Here is a 17,829-nt window from a genome sequence, read left to right as displayed (position 1 = left end):
TGTAAGGAATTACATTCAGATTGTGGAACAACTGACATTACTAAATCTCTAAGGAGAAAATCCTAGTCACCTGGTTCATAAAAGTGTCTCCATTTAAATCAGCCATGAAGAAACTGTAATTACAGTTATTGGGACATTGCCCTATATTTATTAATTATCTGCCATAGGACCTTTATTTAACTTTCTGCGCATGTTCCTCAATTGAATATTCCAGTAGATATAAAAATAAGGTATGATGGCTGATAAGTTAGGACTAAAGTTGCGCTTATTGTGTAGAGACTTCTAAAACCCCTTTTAAATTAAATTCAACAAACTTGTTATATGCATTTGCATTAAACATTTATGTTGCATGTGTGTTGTGTGTATATATACACATTTTTTATATATGCATATACGGGACTCACATAAGTATATATATATTTATATTATACGTGTGATCATAAGTTCACATTACATTTTAATGAAGCCTGTATGTTGCTTTTCTTAGTGTGATTCAGAGAAGGGAGACCACTTCCGAGTTAACCAAGATAATTGTTAATAGGCAAAATTCTGCTTTCAGATTAACATTGTATATCTGTTATGATTATCTTCTGTCATTTAGAGATTTATAGGTGAAAAGAATGTAAGGGTTTGGTTTAGTTATATCCTCAGGAAAACACTTTTCTCTCTTACATGCAAATTAAAAACCACATTAATTTTACTTAATTTGGTTGCTTAGGTTTATTTAAGTAAGATACTTGACAGATTGGCTTAGCTGTATTTTACCTTATCAATTCTGGTGTCAGAGCTGATCATTTTGGTGGGTAGGATAGAGAAGTGTTTACATGGTACTGAAGTGACATTAAACTGGTTAGATTAGATAACACTAATGATGGTGCTGTAGCAGCAGAGAGCTAAGTACCACCTAATTTTCCATGCTTCTCACTTTACTTGTAGTTCTTTGGTTATGTGAGTCAAACACATTTATTTTGGAGATGGCTCTGGAGTGAGTACTACTTGCAAGATATTTTTTTCTTTCTATAAACAAATGTTTAGTCCTACTGCAGTTTTTATCTGTCTTTAACTTAAATGTTACCATTTCCACACTAAATATGTTTCTGTTAAAAATAACAAAGTACATGATATTACCCTGCTTTTTGATTTCAGATTCAGAAAGGCAAAGTACATGGGAGCATTGACGTTGGTTTATCAGTTATGTCTATTAAAAAGAAAGCTCGTAGGATAGATCTTGACACAGAAGAGCACATCTATCATCTGAAGGTAACATCGATGCAAATATTTATTCTCTTTTCAGCCACAGTGGAAATAGATAAATAAGCAAGCTGTAAAACTGTGAGGAAAAGTAGTATTTTTGTGAGTGCCTTTTTGATGTTGATTTTCTTTTTAGGTGAAATCCCAGGATTCATTTGATGCCTGGGTTTCAAAACTACGGCACCACCGTTTGTATCGTCAAAATGAAATTGTGAGATCTCCAAGAGATGCCAGCTTTCATATATTTCCTTCAGCTTCTACTTCGGAGTCTTCACCAGCTGCCAATGTGGTAGATGGAAAGGTAGGTAGTTCCCCTTCTTTGGAAACCCATGCGCAACGAACAAGGGGTTCTGCTTGTAATGCTAAGAGGGAGAAGTTTCTGCTGTGGAAACCAGCGGCCAGCAAAAATCTGGGGGTATGCTGCTCAAAGACCTGAATTCAGCCTTACTGCTGCTTTCATTAACGGAACTCTACAGAGATCCTGCAAAGAATTCACCATTGCTGACGGTGATTTACATTTCCTTTTGTCATCAGGAATTAATCTTGTTCTTTATTGTTTGATAACACTGTTCCTCCTAAACAATAGCTTTTCCAGGTGGTGGTTAGCAGATACAGTTTCTCTGAGGTATCTCTGGTTTGGTTCTCCAACATGCCATTCAGAAAAACCTGCATCTTGGGCACTATATAGTCAAGCTCAATGATGTCACTGAAATCACAATGCATAATACTTATTCCAAACAAGCGTGGTAATTGCACTGACTGGAGCAGTGAATTTAAACACTTTATTATGCCTTAGGTACAACAAAATAGCTTCCCATGGCAGTCTCCTATACCATGCAGTAATAGCCTTCCTGCAACCTGCACTACCGGTCAGAGTAAAGTAGCAGCTTGGTTGCAGGACTCTGAAGAAATGGACAGATGTGCAGAAGGTTAGTCTTCAGCTTTTCATGCCTTGCTCTTTCAGCAACATTTCTTATTGATAGAAAATAAGAATCAACCAGTAAACTCATCAAATTACATCTTCATATGTACTGTACATGAAGTAACAGCTCTAAATTATCTAAATTTAAACCTAGATCTATCTAAATCTATATCAAAAAATATACTATTTGCAAAAGAACACCCAAAAGTCTGAAATGAAGCACCTAATATATTTTTGTTCTATATCTTCTAGATCTTGCTCATTGTCAGTCGAACCTTGTGGAACTCAGTAAACTTCTTCAAAATCTAGAAATACTACAAAGAACTCAGTCAGCACCAAACTTCACGGACATGCAGGTAGATGTGCTTGAGTATAAAGAATCAACTTGTAATATTTGCTCTTTGTATTAAAGGTGCGGAGGTGTTGTCTATTAAGTCAGAATGATTTTATAAAATCTAAGTAATTTTTAGATGAGAGGTCTAATTTGTTAATGATCATCCTTCGCATGGAAACAAATAATAAGGAAATTGTGTTAAGTTTACTTGATGAAATAGGGTTATGCACATAATCATCTGCAACTGTGGGACTAAGAACTGCTAAAAACAGATGTACACTTTGAAATGTTATTTGAGGTACTTGTATTGTGCTGAGTAAGGTATCAAGTTTTCAATGAGTGGAGAACTAAAATGAAGCATCTTGCGCATTATATAAAAAAAAATCGTATGGTCACAAACATCCTAAGGTTTGGACTATTTCCAAAGTCAGGATGAGTTTGGTTGCTGATCACAGGAAAAGCAGTAGCAAATCCCAAATCCTAAATGCTTTCTTGCTTCAGTGAAAAAAACTCAGTCATTGAATATACATATCTTCCAATGGTGTTGATAGATTTGAAAGCTTGATTCCAGTGAAGTACATCTATCATTGATTTCACAAAGAGGTGAACTTTGCATTTCTCTGAGTAACAACACAAAACAGAATAGAAATCTATGAGGATTTCAAGATCTAGTCCTAAATATTTTGCGCTCATAAAAAATAGACCAATACCTTCATAAAATAGCTTGAATATCAGGTTATATGAATGTGTGAATAGCTGCAGTCAGTGATTGTTGTAGTCATGGCCACTGGCTTTTTTTTTCTACTGTCCAATTTTTAAATGTCTAACGCTATTATTCTTTACTAACTTGGTGTACTGTCTGTGTTGCTTGTGTCAACTTAATAGTACTTGTCGCTTTTAACTATTTGTGTAATGTAGGCTAACTGTGTAGATATTTCAAAGAAAGACAAGCGGGTCACAAGACGATGGAGAACAAAAAGTGTCAGCAAAGATGCAAAAATTCAACTTCAGGTACTGAACACACCATATTTTTCTTTTCACTGTACTTTTAGATTAACTTTTAAGCATGAACTAATATATTAGCTGAAAGCAGGAAGTCAATGTGCTGTGTCTTATGTTCTTGATGATGTGAATTAAATCCCAGCTGGGTGTTTAAAACCTAGACAAGATAGTGAGAAATGTATTGATTTTATTTTCATTCATATGAAAACATTGCCATCTAGGGAAAGGAGAGACTGTACACTGGTCAGTTAAGGTTCAAGGAAGGCAACATGCATGCAGCACACACGTATCATGTTAAACTTACCATGAAGAGCAGCGGAGCAGGTGACATCAAGCTGAAAGTAGAAAACATGAATGAAAAGCTAAACTTACTGGTTGCCTTTATTAAGATCTGTACATAGGAATGTTCCCATTCAGATTTTTTTTCAAAAGCCTTCTATTGTGGAAAAAGCCTCTGTGGGAACAAAGTGAATAAACCAAAGAATATTTTCTCCCATGTTTCCTTATCGTTGAGAAGTAAAATCAGTTATAAACATATTATACTTGCAGCACTGCTAGATCCAGTGTGCCTTATTGTGTTTTGTCAAAAGTGGCTGTGCATTTTGAGTCCTAATCCAAAGAATAACTTCCCCCTTTATTTTTCTAATTGAGAAAGTGATAATAAAGATTATATTCAACAGATCTTAGAAGCTAACAATCACAGAAACACTGACAACTGCAGAATAACTAAGGGTCAGCAACTTTTGATCTGTTTAAATTCCTTGAAATTCATTTGGACTTTCAAAGCCTTTACTATGTTCTTTAGAGGTACAATAAGGAGTTTCTGTGACTTGTTTAAAATTGATAATCTCAAGGAAAGCAGAAATTGTAGTTGCATTAGCTTTCTCAGAGCAGCCATTGAAAGTACCTTTTCTTTATACCAGTTATACTAAATAAATGACAGCAGGCTGAACAATGAAGCATCTATTAGGATTAACAAACCCTATTAATAAAGGAATTTTGATGATTGAGATCACGTCCTGCTGCCTGCATTTGAAAAATCACTGCGTTTCAGTGCTGCTGAATCTCACAGGGGAATAAAAATTTCAGGAAAATAGATGCAAGTACCCTGTGTCTGTGAAGTCAGCACTGTGTGTTCTTTCATATCGTGGTGGTCTCAGGAAAACTCTGCTCGACAAAAATTTTGTAGAATTTTGGCGTTCTGAGACGTGAAGAAGAATCATGAAAGCAGTCAGTGTATGGTCATTTAGGGTGGATAGTGAATTATAAGCAGTTCCCGTGTTGCCTGCCATTGCCAAGTGACAAGGGTCTGTGCTTCCCGTGATAGACTTTTTGTCTGATTCTGGCACCTGATGCGTACACTGCAGTTTGCAAGTTAGCAGGAGCTCTGCCCCAGCTACTGCAATTCTCAAGTACAGTCTGGTTTACAGTTCTCTTGAGCTAATTTGTGCACATGGCCCTGTTTTATGTGGGGCTGTTACTTCTGGGGAGATAATGAGTTCTGCTTGACCTAGGTGAGCATTGACTCCTGGCAAGCTTAAAGCTGGAAATATAAAAGCTTATATTATTAGAACAAAGCATTAAATTACTGGTGACTGTTTTAGAAATTAATTTGCAGGGGAAGAACAGAAATAATAAAATTATTCCAAAGCATGCAGGCACGCAGAAGGCTGAGAGTTCTTTTTTTGACTGCTTACCAGACGTCTTACCTGGTTTGGCCTTAACAAACTATTGCTTTTTCCAAGAGCTCTGTTGTCCTGGGAATGTGCTAAAGCTGTGATCTGTGGAAGAAAGCCTCACTCTGACTTACTATTTTATCCTTAATTTTCTCATGTTGCTGTTGCACTAAAACATGGATTGCTTCCCATTCCTACCTGCTTTTCCACGCTTACAATCCTATTTTATTCTTCTGTTAGCCATTCACTCCATCTTCGTTGGTCTTCCTTTATAGGCCATTGTTTTCAAGACTTTTCCAACTTTTATTAATTACATACCATGACAGTCGCTAATGGGAATCACTTTTTCTAATTTGTCTTTGTTTCTTTGTGGAGACTACACGTGATTTCATATTAAATGCTTGACAGATTTGGTGTCAGGATGGCTTCCACTGTACTTTTTCCTTTCTGCCTGTCTCCACACATCTTAAGGGGTATTTAGGGTAGTTTTAGGGGATCATGCTGTCATACTAACATACTAACTTCCAGCTACTTGCACTATTATTTCCAAGCACTTGCCTTATTTATTTATTTATTTATATTTAGAAAGAGCAATGGTTAACTTCCGTCAGGGGAGCTTCTAATTATATGACTTCAAGAGCCGTCCAGGATACTGGAAACCAGGGAGTTGTATAGATTAGTCTCCTGTTTTTAACAGTATAATGATGAATGATGCTGTGAGTTTTACTAGCTGTTACCTCACTGCAGAGATGCAAGAAGAGAGTTGTCCCATCTGTACTGAAATCATTACCTCTTTTTGTTTATAACATTGCTGCTTTTTTTTTTTTTTTTTTTAATCTGCATATGAGGACAAGTCTGGCTGCTTATACCCAGGAGATACCCATTCAGCATGCACTTACTTGCTCACACAAGTAAGCTAGTGACTAGAATGCAGTTAGTCCCTGAATAAAATAAAGCCTGTTGATATGTATTTGCAGGTCTTGGGGTTTGGTATTGTGGAATTAACAGCTTAATTTTCAGACCCTTACTCAAGAGAATAACACTTGGACTGCTTTTCTGAACAAGGATTTCTTTTATGAGGAATGTTTATTTTGTTTTTATACGGTCTATTTAAAGTCTTATGAAAATGGTTGGCAATGACAGGTTAGTTGACCTAAATTACTTTATTTTGCTAAAGATACAAATTGTACAAAACTGAGAAAAAAGAGTTCCTTTTTCTTTGCATAAAAGATGAACTTGTCAATCTTGTGTTATTCTAAGGATCTTCAGAAGAAGAAAAAAAATAAAATACTTAATACCAACAAATGGAAGTAACAGATAGTTGATTTCTCTCAAAATGCAGAGCACTGAAGTTATGCGACTGATTGAAAGAAAGAAAGAAAAGATAAAAAACTAATTTAATAGGAGAACTACTCAAAACGGAGCAACTTGAAGTGTCATCTTGTTCTGCTGAGGCTTTTAGCTTGGAATGAAACCAGATCAAAAGCCTGCTTTATTACTCTTTCCCTTAAATGACTATTTATATATTTATATTTCTAAGTAGAACTCATAGATTATTATTTCATTTTATATTATGTTTTGAGGTTCTGCAGAGCTTGTTGTTCCAATTTCAGTAGTTTTTATACCTGCATTCAGAACCTTATACATTATGAATGCCGCAAACATGTGTTTATCTCTCTCTGTGTACATATGTATATATTTTGCCAAATATATTCATAAGTAAGACATACATCTGTAGAGTACAAAGAGCTTTACACTGATCGTATGATGCAATTTTAACAGTTTGTAGTGTCTGTTTTGAATATATGCATGGTTTTAATGCGAGGATTTTACAAAACAATTGCAAAGACTCTATTACTGTGATCTACAGACCCTTCCATGGTCTTGTGGCATCTTGCATCTTCTGTAGCATCAAGCAGAGAAGGAAGGTACAGGTACGCTCAGAATCATTCACCCTGCTACCTGGCAGGTTAGAAGCTCAAGCAGCAAGAAGCTTCGGTTAGCTACTGAGCTCCAGTACCCCATTGGAGCATGGTGGCCATGTCTCCACTCTGTCCCATTGTTATTTATATAGTGCCCAGTCTGCCTTTAAAGTAGGCACACAGGTATGTGGAGCCATTGAAATGGCTAAATATGAAGGTGTGTAAGGGAACGGAAAACAGTTTTCTATAAACAGAAATGTTGCTTTACTGGTTTTATAAAAATTTTTGAAATGGCATTCAGATGATGACATTTTGATCAGACATTAAATACAAGATTCTGTGATTGGTGTGCAGTTCCTCTGCATTAGAAAACTACTGATGAATTTTCTTTAAAATAAAAGTTAAATTAAGTAGGGTTTGGCATGCCAAAATGGACGAATTTGTTGGAATACTTAGTCTTCATTTCTCTTGCTTTTCCTGAGTTTTTGCGGTGCTTTCGAAGCCAAGCATTCAGCAATATATACAAAAGGAGTAACTAGATCCACTGGAACTCAGAAGACTGGTATGCAGAGAAAATGGGCAAATAAACCTAGGAATGGACTACAAATTACTAGAGTTGTGCACAGAAATATTTATATAAGCCAGCTCCCTATAACATACCCTTGAAAAGTTTTACCATAAACTTTAATAGCTCCAGTTCACGCACTTCCACTAATGCAATGCAATCTCTTTCAGAATTCCTGTTCTAGGTGGTTGTGACCTGCCCAAAATGAGCTTTGCTTTTGTGTTTTTCTGCCATGCTGCAGCATTCTTTTGTTTTTATATTCCATAATTGCCTTATTACTCTGAACGTCAATGTTAATAGAATTATTTTTCTTTTTCTTTTAGCCTTAGCAAGTGCATCACAACCCAAGTCATCCACAAATAAATTTAGCAAAGTAACTAGCTATTTAAATCTCTGGCATACACAACTGAGAGCATGTGACGTATTCTCAGAATGCGTAGGCCGTAAGAATTAACAAAATGAAACTCCGCTGAAAGACTCTCCCTCTCCCTTTTCTGATCACTTTTCATTTTCCTGTGTCCCATCAACCCTTCCCTTCTCTTTTTTCTACTTCCTTTTCTTCTTGCGTTCACTGTCAGGAAGGGCCGGCGCCGAAGGGCCAGTTCAGCACAACACGACGCCGGCAGAGACTAGCAGCTGCAGTGGCTACAACAGTGAGTGGATTTAAAATCAAGGGATAGCTCTAAAGATGGGAAGCTTTTTAACTTGAGGGTGTAATAAGTTACAGAAAATGCTACTTGCACTTCAGGGAGGTGTCCATGTTACCCGCTTGCATCTGAATTGATTAGAAATAGTATTGTCAGCCCTGACCCAAATGAAGCACATAGATTTGGGTTTGAGCTTGTTTACATGGTACATGTCCCTTCTCCTTTCTGCAAGTGACAGACTCAGGCCCTGAGCTATTTCAAAGCATATTTGGTATACTATGTGTACTATACGAAACAAAATGGACCACCAAATTCTGGTAAAAGATTTTCCTGACAGGCCATAGCAAGACAGCAGAACCAAGGAGGTTTGTTACAAATCCATCTTGAGATTTCCTGATTTATTTTTTTAATAATATAAGGTTAGCTTCTTCATTTAAAACACGTTCTGTTTACATTCCATAATCCCAAAAAGTCATATTACTACCACTAATATCTATATTTTATTTTGTTAGTTCTCAGAGTCTTTGACATAAAATCTGTAGCTACAAAGTCAACGTGAGGGTTGCTAAATGAGGGGGAGAAACATTATATGTGAATTCAAGTGATCATTTTCAGGGTATCTTCTGCTGCAGCTTCTTCTTGAAAGCACTTATCTGCAGCACAAAAAATGGACATCCGTATTAATCAGACTAGGACAGCTGAATAGAAATCTGGCTAGAACAGCCAGATAGAGAAGAGAAAAACATATGGGGGAGAAAAAAAGCAAACAAAAACTTGCGTGCAGCTTAAAACTTAGTGAGCTTTGCCCATGCCCACTCTTACCCAGCCCAAGCAGTGAACATCTTCACCAGGCAAAAGCAGTTCAGGGACTCTGAACATGCTGCACCAGATCATAGCTGCAACCCCCTAGATCAGACATAGAAGCTCTGAAGAAGCTAATGGATGAGTGGGTGTTTCAGGCCGTGGGGTAAGCAGAAAGATCAAGGTACGCTTGAAGTAATGTCTAGAAAAGTGAGAGGTGGGGCTAGGATGGGGGAACAACGCAAAAAAAAAAAAAAAAAAGGAATATTGAGGGATGAATCAAGAAGCTGGTGATTAAAAAATCAGTTAAGTAATAGCGTCAATATCAAGTCACCATGGGTATTGAGACAAAGCACAGCAATGAAAGGGGAAGAAAATTCTGAGCAGTGTTTCTCAGACTATTGGTTATTCCAGTGATTGAGAGAGGTTGTTCAATGGAGATTTTTTTCATCTGTTGTGGAAAGTAATTTGGAGATTTTCTTCAAAGATGTAGAGGATGTTTGTTCGTGGCCATCAATATTTGCAGTTCCCGTGTAGCTCACCAAAGCAATCTGTAAAGCATATACTTCTCTTTGCCATGTGAACATGTATTTCTTGCAATCAGTGTGGCAGTATTTGTAGAACATATAAGCACAGTTTCTAGGACATACTTTAAAATGTTATTTTTTCCTATAACCTTATGATAGAAAAATTATATGGTTTTAAGGGGTCTGTGTGTGGCATAGAGCCAAGGGCAGGGGTGTTTCCTGCCTTCTGAGTGGAGTTGAGGATTTGGGGTGCTGGGTGACCAAGACTAAGAAAACGGGGTCCTTGATACCCTGAGTTGATAGTTACCTGGGGCAGTTGTACTGTTGTAGAGCACTGAATCAGGAAGGTCTGGGAACATGCTCTCTGACTTAAAGAATAGAAACAATTTGTAAAAGAAACTTAAAATTAATCCATTTAAAAATATAAAGGAATTTTGTTTGGCTGTTGATAGAGACGGTCTGATACCAGCAAAGAACACAACAAGACAAGCATCCATTTTGAATGCAAGATATTTATTCTGTACCCATGTTAATAAAGTCTTCTTGATGTGAATATAACATGAGGTCTAGGGAAAAAAATATCTACTTTGGCATAGTTATGAATCAAAGCACATGAGAGAAGAGAATAAATGGTGCAACAGATAGGTTCCATAAAGCTGTTAATTTATGTGCTTATGTTTATGTGGAACTTGAGGAATAAGAGGTAGAAAAGGCTGATTTAGAGAGGGTGAAGAGTGCAATGAGATCTGATGAACTGATAGAAGAGATTTCTGAGGATTCCATCAAGAGACCAGAAACATGTACAGATGAGAGAAGCTTTATAGAGAAGAATTGACAGAACCATTCCCTGATGCAATGAAATAACAAAGAATCAATTTATAATAGTAGCGGTACCACTTGTCATCCTATCTGTTGATAAAGTTCTTAGTAATATGACTTTTTATGTTATCTGCTGCTTTTTGTCTTGCCTTAGAAAATCTATATTTTGGCCCCATTTTTTAGATTTAGACAATTTATATTGGGTTGCAGTGTGAATATTTTTATAATGAGATAAACTAGATTTGGAAAGTTCAATGTCTTTAGAAGTATTTCATATATAAGTACCAAAATATAGTTCTGTATGCCTTAGCTTTGCATTTAGTTTTGACAAATGGCTTCTTGGCATAATTTTGAGAGAAATGCGTGAAAATGGTAAAATATGTGCAAATGCATGTGCACGCACACACAGATTCACAGACAGTAGCATATATCATGTATATAAAAGTGATACTCATGCACTGCATATACTTTTTAATACACACATATATAAAAATTATATATAAAAGTATTCATGTGTATTTTTACTGTATGTGAAAAGTGTAGGGGAAAGAAGCGGAAATAATATAATAAATACTGTTTTTATTAGGTTATGTCATTTTGCATTAATTTGTGGTTCATATGTCTTAAATGAAAATAGTGCAGAAGTTTTGTTATTGTTTAATTAAAAAGACCCATGTGAAATATATACACTTTTTCTCTGTTTTGTAGTTGCCAGTAGTGAATTATAACTCATGATTAATCAGTAGTTTTGAAACTCTTCAGTAGTATCTTTGGGAATATTGTATCCTATTTCCAGATCTGTGGAGGAACTTACATATTTCAAATGCTGATATTGTCATAACTGAATCATATTGTATGTACTCTCTAATGTCCAAGGATGAAGTGAGGTTCACTATGGTTCATTTTTCCAGTCTTTTACGCATTTAGCAGTGCTATATTTTCGAGTATGCTAGAATTGAAATACTCTCATTAGTTTTTAGACTTTTTTGTCTGTTTCAGTGTAAATTTTCAGGAAGCACAAGGAACTCTGCATCAATGAGTGCTGAGATTTAGGAAAGTAAAAAGTTACACCTTTGTTCTTACTGTGTTTCTCATGTTGTGAAGCAGGTCTTTTTTTTTTTTTCTGCTCTATTTTCAGAAGAAATCTCTATTTCACTTCCACAGAGCATGCTGTCAAAAAATTGGTTGCACGTTATACATTATTATTTTTCCTTCTCTTCATAGGTCCCTTTCAGTGCTACAATGTCCCCCATTCGGCTGCATTCATCCAATCCCAATCTTTGTGCAGACATTGAATTTCAGACTCCCCCAAGTCATGTAACTGACCCATTGGAGTGCTCGACTGAGTACATCAAGCTACAAGAAGAATTCTGCCTCATGGCACAGAAAGGTAACTGGGGACATCCAGCCACTGAGCTGCTTTGTTGTGCTTCTTAGTTGCTTTCCATAATCTGAACAACTTCTTGCATCTTGTAAGATTTGGCTCTATTTGCAAACCTTTTATTTCTCCTCAAAGATAAATCAAAATGATGCTGAAATGTGTAGTACACTTTTTTTTTTTTGTGCAATTTGTTTCTCTAGCTAGTGGAAATAACAGGAGGGCTGTTTACTGTGAGAATGTGCTTCCAAAGTGTTCTATGGTTAATGAATGAATGGCCCTAAATACTGGGAAATGCTAATATAAGTATTTGTTATCAGTTTGCTATATGTTAGGTAATACAGGGAAAACATGTCATTCACCTTGGAGCTCATCAGCAAACCTGTTTAAAGATCAAAGTAATCCTCTCTATTAGTGCTATATTAAGCCTTAGGAATACTGATGAATCTGATGTCTCAGAAGAGAAAAAAACAATGAGCAAGTTGATTTATAAGGAAAAAGATAACTTTGAACACAGATTTTCCAAATATGTACCTTTCTATATGCTAAGTGTATGCAAACTGGATATACCATATGCACATTACAAACTCAAGCAGTACATGATGGTTGTAGTTTTGGGCACATATTATCCAAAGTCCAGATTTTTGTTTGAAATTTCTGTAATTGCAGGATGCAGGAAATCACACTCTCGGTCTCTGTTGTTAAATATTGCTGTAATTGGAGCTCTGCAGTCCTGTAACTAAGAAAACACTTTTTTTTTTTTTTTTTGCCTAGTGCATTCTCTTTTGAAGTCTGCCTTTAACAGCATAGCTATAGAGAAGGAGAAGCTTAAGCAGATTGTTTCTGAACAAGATCTTACAGGCCACAATGCACAAATAGCACACCTCAGACAATCCCTCTCTCAGGTATGTTCTTGCTTTGATTTCAAGCACATCTGGAACTGCCCAGGTTGCCAAATGCAGTTGCTTTTGTATTTTGGCCATTTCCTGAAGTGGAAAAGCCAAGAAAGTCAAGTTCTGCAACTAGAACCGCTCTGATTCATGTTTCATTATGGACAAGAGAGTATGTCTAACTTCAGTGCATGCAGAGGTGAAACATCATTTGTGTAAGCATATATTTGTTATAGTTTTCCACAGTATGAAATATTTTTATACAAATGATAGAAACCTTTCTTGGAGCTATTTCCAGCAGAGTCAAGAAGTTGTACTCATTTTCTTAATGAAGTTTTAAATTTTGAATGAATATTTTGAGATTTGTTTTATATATTCATTTCCCAACTGTAAACGGACTCATGGGGTACAGCGTAGTTATGGGTAAACTGCATTTTCCAAAGCACACTGGTTATTGGTCTTCCTGACTCCTGAAAATCATTGCAAACCAACCAACCCAAAGCATAAATCGTCTGTTGCTGGTTAGATAAGGTTTTGAGAGGTTCTTCAATTTCTTAGGAAATTTTTGAAAAGAGTGAGGTCTTTTTTTTTTTCCTTCAATTTAATGTTTGCTTCTTAATAAATGTGCATTTTTTGTTTTTATTTCCAGGCTCTCAACCAGAATGCTGAACTGAGGAGTCGCTTAAACAGAATACATTCAGAATCTGTTATTTGTGATCAGGTTGTCAGTGTAAATATTATCCCTAGCCCAGATGAGGTAAGAGTTTGGTGTTTATTGGTTTTAGAGTACAAACAAACCTTGCTAATTCTCACTAGTATCTGAAACTCTCCTGAATCTTTCAAATTGACAAGTGATCATTTATTGAAAATGTCAGATTATATATTCTCAACTAAAATGTTCTTTTGTTGGAGCTGATTAAAGAACTCTGCTGATTGGTCTTTTCAGAGAAATATGGAAAGACTGCAGATTTTGAACACAAATTGTTGGGCATGGGAATTAGTGAGATGCTGCTATATTTGAATGTAATGCACAGTAGCTAACCATTGCTGTATCTTATTTCATGCAAAATCAGCAGTTTATTATTTGGTGGCCTAATCCTGCAAGTGCTTAAAGTGGTGTTTAATATCTTGACTGGCATTGCTAAAGTGGTTCATTCATTGAACCAGGCATGAAACTAATAGCACATTTGCAAAATATAGTCTTTCTTGTTTTTGTTTACTCAGTCTATTGATTATTCTGTGCTGAGCATTTGTATTAATGGCAATTCAGTTTCTTTCATGAAGAAGGCAAATCTGAACTTGTGAGCTATAATATCTTACAATTAAAGTCGGGTTGGCAACCTCTCTGCTGGCATTTTACCACTCAATTTTCCACTCATAATTTTCACTGTTTTTTTTTTGTATTAGCCATTTCCATTAATGTGTTGTAATGTCCTCATTATTTCTCCTAACAAGAAAGGAAGGTGAACATCTGTTTCAATTTACTTGTGTTTGTTTTTGGAAAATGTGCAAGGCAATTTTCCAGGAGTCTGATATGTTGGACACAAGTGGTATAAGATGATAACCCATTTTTGTTTTTTTCTTTCATCTTCCTATGATATGGGGGAAGCAGCCACAGCACAGCAGTCTGCAATCAGAGTGATGTGCACTGAAGACCATGGCAATGACTCTGTGTCCTTTTCCTTCGTTGTTGTTGGTTAACATTATTGGGCTGTTTCTTTTTAATCTGTATATGCTTAACTTGGTACAAAGTGTGATTGCAGGAGTTTTTTGAAGAGCATCTCTGGTCTCTCTCTCTCTTCAAGGCTGTATAAAAATTATCTTACAGTGTGTAGATTTGTGCCTTTGTTGGGCACCTTTTTGGGGAAGCAGTAAATGTATTTTTTCCAAGTTCCTCTACAAAACTTAAAATTTTAATCACCTCTTATAAATTTAAATGTAACACTGAAATGAGTTTATTTCCTTTATAATTCATCAAACTTCATAAGCCATCAACAAGCTCACAAACCTCCCATTTCCAGTGAAAAAAGAATGTTTCACCTCTTGACTTGTATTTAAATGATCTTTCTGTTCCTTTTGAGGCAATTTTATAAGACGATTCTGCAGGATTAAGATGTCAACAAAACCATTTGCAGGACTTCTGTAGCAAGATTAGTGGGGATGGAGTTGAAATCTGAACATCATTCCTTTAGAAAGGCTTCAGAAGTGCTGTCTGTATTATCTCCCCGAACCCTTACACTGTTTTGGGGATAGAGACAGAACCCTGTTTCCCTCAACAGAAGCAGCCTCTTTGGTGGAACAGTGAAGGGAGGGATTCTTAAAGATTTCTTCTTCTTTTTATACTTGATAGCATAGCGTTTTGAAACCTGGTGTTCCTCTCAAGAACAGCAGGAAGAGGAAGATACTGAATGAGCTCGTGGCCTGTACAGGTGCAGATACCATGTCATGGAACAAGTGGTGTTGATGGTGGGGGGTGAGAGATGCAATGCACTTCACTCATGTGAAAGAAATAGTAGCATGTTTTATTGATATGGATAGTGGTTTTAACACGATGCAGTGGCAGGGTCACTTATTTACTGCATGGAGGACAAGCTTCTATGCAATTAGCAAGGGGACCCTCCTTGAGTTACAGATTCAGATTGGACTCCCTTGCTTTCCAAACTCCTTCTCAGAGGAGCCTTAATGCACCTGGATTCAATCCTACTCCTGGACTTGGTCAATGGTTTATTCCCAAGGGATTATGTGTACAATCAATCCCAGATACAATTTAGCAAAACTTACAAAATTTTATAAAGTTTTAGCGTATTAGCTATATTCACTCTTGCCAGCAACGGATCCCTCAGCTTCGAGGAGTATCCTTGAGCTGTCCCTTCTCCAAGGGAGATCCTGGATGCAGCCTGCTGCCTTGCAAAGAGATCTCACTGGCCTCTGGGTCTCTTCCTGTATTTGTGGGATATCATGATTGACTTATAGTCATTTTTGCATGTCAGCGGAATTTTGGCTTGTGCAAGCTCAAGTGGTCCTTGGTTATTCTGCTGTTTGTTACCCACCTTCCCCAAGTTCATCAGATGTCCCCCGGCAGAGTGTGGCCATTGGGACTGTTATTGTCCGAGTCGGGGAAGAGGTCCGGGAGGCAGCCACCACGGTCAGATAATGTCACCAGTGAACAGTGGGGAAGTCACACTGGGCTAGGGAAGGAGCACACCCCTCACCTACCAACACAGCACGATTTGGCAACCCTTGTCTCTGCTTTTAAATTCTTATTCTAGTAAGCCATGGAGAGTAGTACAGATTCAGAGTTAATGGCGTAATTCAGTTAGGATTTGGAGTACAAATGTGTAGTAAAACATTTATGTTTTAGCCTGAATACTCAAACATTTTGAACATTTGTTGCTGTATCAGTTAAAATGTAAAATCATTTTCAAAATAATTTAAAATAACTCCTTGGTCTTACAAAGCTTTATAATTGAATTCTGGATGTATCAAAGCTGCCTCCAGTGATGTCCACCATGATCGAGTGCCTTTTCAAATGAATTTCATGGTTGTACTTGTCTGACACAGCTATTGTTCACAAATTCATTTCTCTTGAAAAACTAGATCTGTGATTACTCACGCTTCTAACACAGTTAATGCTAAGAACACCTCCAATGAAGACATCCATAGCATACTGTTCAAAATTTGCTTTATTTTGTCATTGTTCAGATCTCATCTGTTACATATACACAAAGCACTACAAAAGGCTGTTCTTATGCTTTATTTCTTATATTCGGCATGGAAAGACTGTTTGGGTGACTTACCCCTTACCTCTTATGCCTGTTCCTTTTACCCGAGAAATAATATTTTGATTTTTTTTCTGTGCTTTATTTGCAGGCAGGTGAGCAAATTCATGTCAGTTCGTTGTCCCAGCAAGTTTCTAACGAGAGCCGGCTCTCCATGTCGGAATCCGTTTCGGAGTTCTTTGATGCGCAGGAAGTGCTGCTGTCTGCCAGCTCGTCAGAGAACGAGGTAGGCTGTGACAGTGTGCCCTGGTTTGTCTGTCTGGTGGAATATCACTTACCAGTCTAAATAACGTGATTATTGTCTCCAGAACATGCCCTATTATAGTTTGCATCCACCTTTGTTAGGGACACTAGTCTATTTATCTTGCTGGCTAATAAAGTTCTGCCAAGATTTTATAGCTTTGCAGTTTCTCCAGCTTTGTTTTCCTACCCTGACAAAATAAAAACAAACAGTGGTTTGGCATGAGGGAACAACATCCTATTTTTAAATTGTTTCTTTCCAATGTGAATTGTTCAGCAACAAATGGTAGGATTTTTTTTTATCCAAATATCCAGTTTCCTCTTGCAAATTGCTGATTCAGCTGGCTTCTGAAGATCATAGAACAATTCCGAAAGCGAGCTCCCCCAAGTAGTGGTTTCCATAGCTGCAGCCTTGAAATGGAAATCAAATGCAGCTTTGAGTTCATTTTTATTAAATGAAGAGTGCTATTGCCTGTTGTCAGAAAACAAGACCTCAGAGTGTCTGCTGGAAGCTAACAGTCTTGACTTGACTTCAATTTCAGCCTCAGTCATAGCTTTAGATCAGAGTAGACTTTGACTTCTACAGTACAGAGAAAGAGGCAATACCGAGAAGAGGCACAACACACTTAAGTTACATCTAAATCCTGCTAGATTATTGAGGGCCCATATTTTTAATTTCTATTTTTTGCTTCTTTCCTTTCCTAACAAAATTATATTATCAGAAATGCTGATTTCAAAATACTATACAACATTTACCTTCAGAGTGTTTGTTGTAAGGCCAATACGATTTGCAGGTGATTATATAAAGTTTACATTTTAATTATGCCATGCAGACTCTTAGGTATAGATGTAAGATACAGATAACCCAGAAGAGAGAGATAACTATGTACATAAATAATCTGACAGAATCAGTAGCATAATTATGTACTTCATGAAGAATTATGAAGAATTCTGGATTTCACCGTAGTGCTTTGGCATGTGATCTCCTTGTCAAAGAGACAATATGTTGGCACATTATTATTTGATTTTAGAGAAATAGCAGTCTTATGGTAGACCACAGAAACTGGTGTGACTTT

At 36.8% G+C, this 17,829-nt stretch overlaps 1 protein-coding gene across 3 annotated transcripts in view; it reads left to right on the top strand.

The window, feature by feature from the left end:
* Positions 1 to 17,829, top strand: part of OSBPL6 (oxysterol binding protein like 6) — a 39,614-nt gene that overhangs the window by 12,925 nt on the left and 8,860 nt on the right. Inside the window, exons 5-14 of one of the 3 annotated variants that reach the window (XM_010219379.2) lie at positions 1,147 to 1,260; positions 1,388 to 1,552; positions 2,048 to 2,180; positions 2,426 to 2,529; positions 3,426 to 3,518; positions 8,251 to 8,325; positions 11,691 to 11,856; positions 12,619 to 12,749; positions 13,384 to 13,491; positions 16,605 to 16,739. In XM_010219379.2, the coding sequence (XP_010217681.2) occupies positions 1,147 to 1,260; positions 1,388 to 1,552; positions 2,048 to 2,180; positions 2,426 to 2,529; positions 3,426 to 3,518; positions 8,251 to 8,325; positions 11,691 to 11,856; positions 12,619 to 12,749; positions 13,384 to 13,491; positions 16,605 to 16,739 (1,224 nt within the window). The remainder of the gene's footprint in view (positions 1 to 1,146; positions 1,261 to 1,387; positions 1,553 to 2,047; positions 2,181 to 2,425; positions 2,530 to 3,425; positions 3,519 to 8,250; positions 8,326 to 11,690; positions 11,857 to 12,618; positions 12,750 to 13,383; positions 13,492 to 16,604; positions 16,740 to 17,829) is intronic. The other 2 variants (XM_010219377.2, XM_010219378.2) reach the window with 2 other exon arrangements.

Source organism: Tinamus guttatus, unplaced genomic scaffold (genome assembly GCF_059628265.1).
Source record: "Tinamus guttatus ecotype Peru unplaced genomic scaffold, ASM5962826v1 Tinamus_guttatus_pri_ptg000260l, whole genome shotgun sequence".
Taxonomy (NCBI): domain Eukaryota; kingdom Metazoa; phylum Chordata; class Aves; order Tinamiformes; family Tinamidae; genus Tinamus; species Tinamus guttatus.
This window is presented reverse-complemented; position numbering and strand designations above follow the sequence as displayed.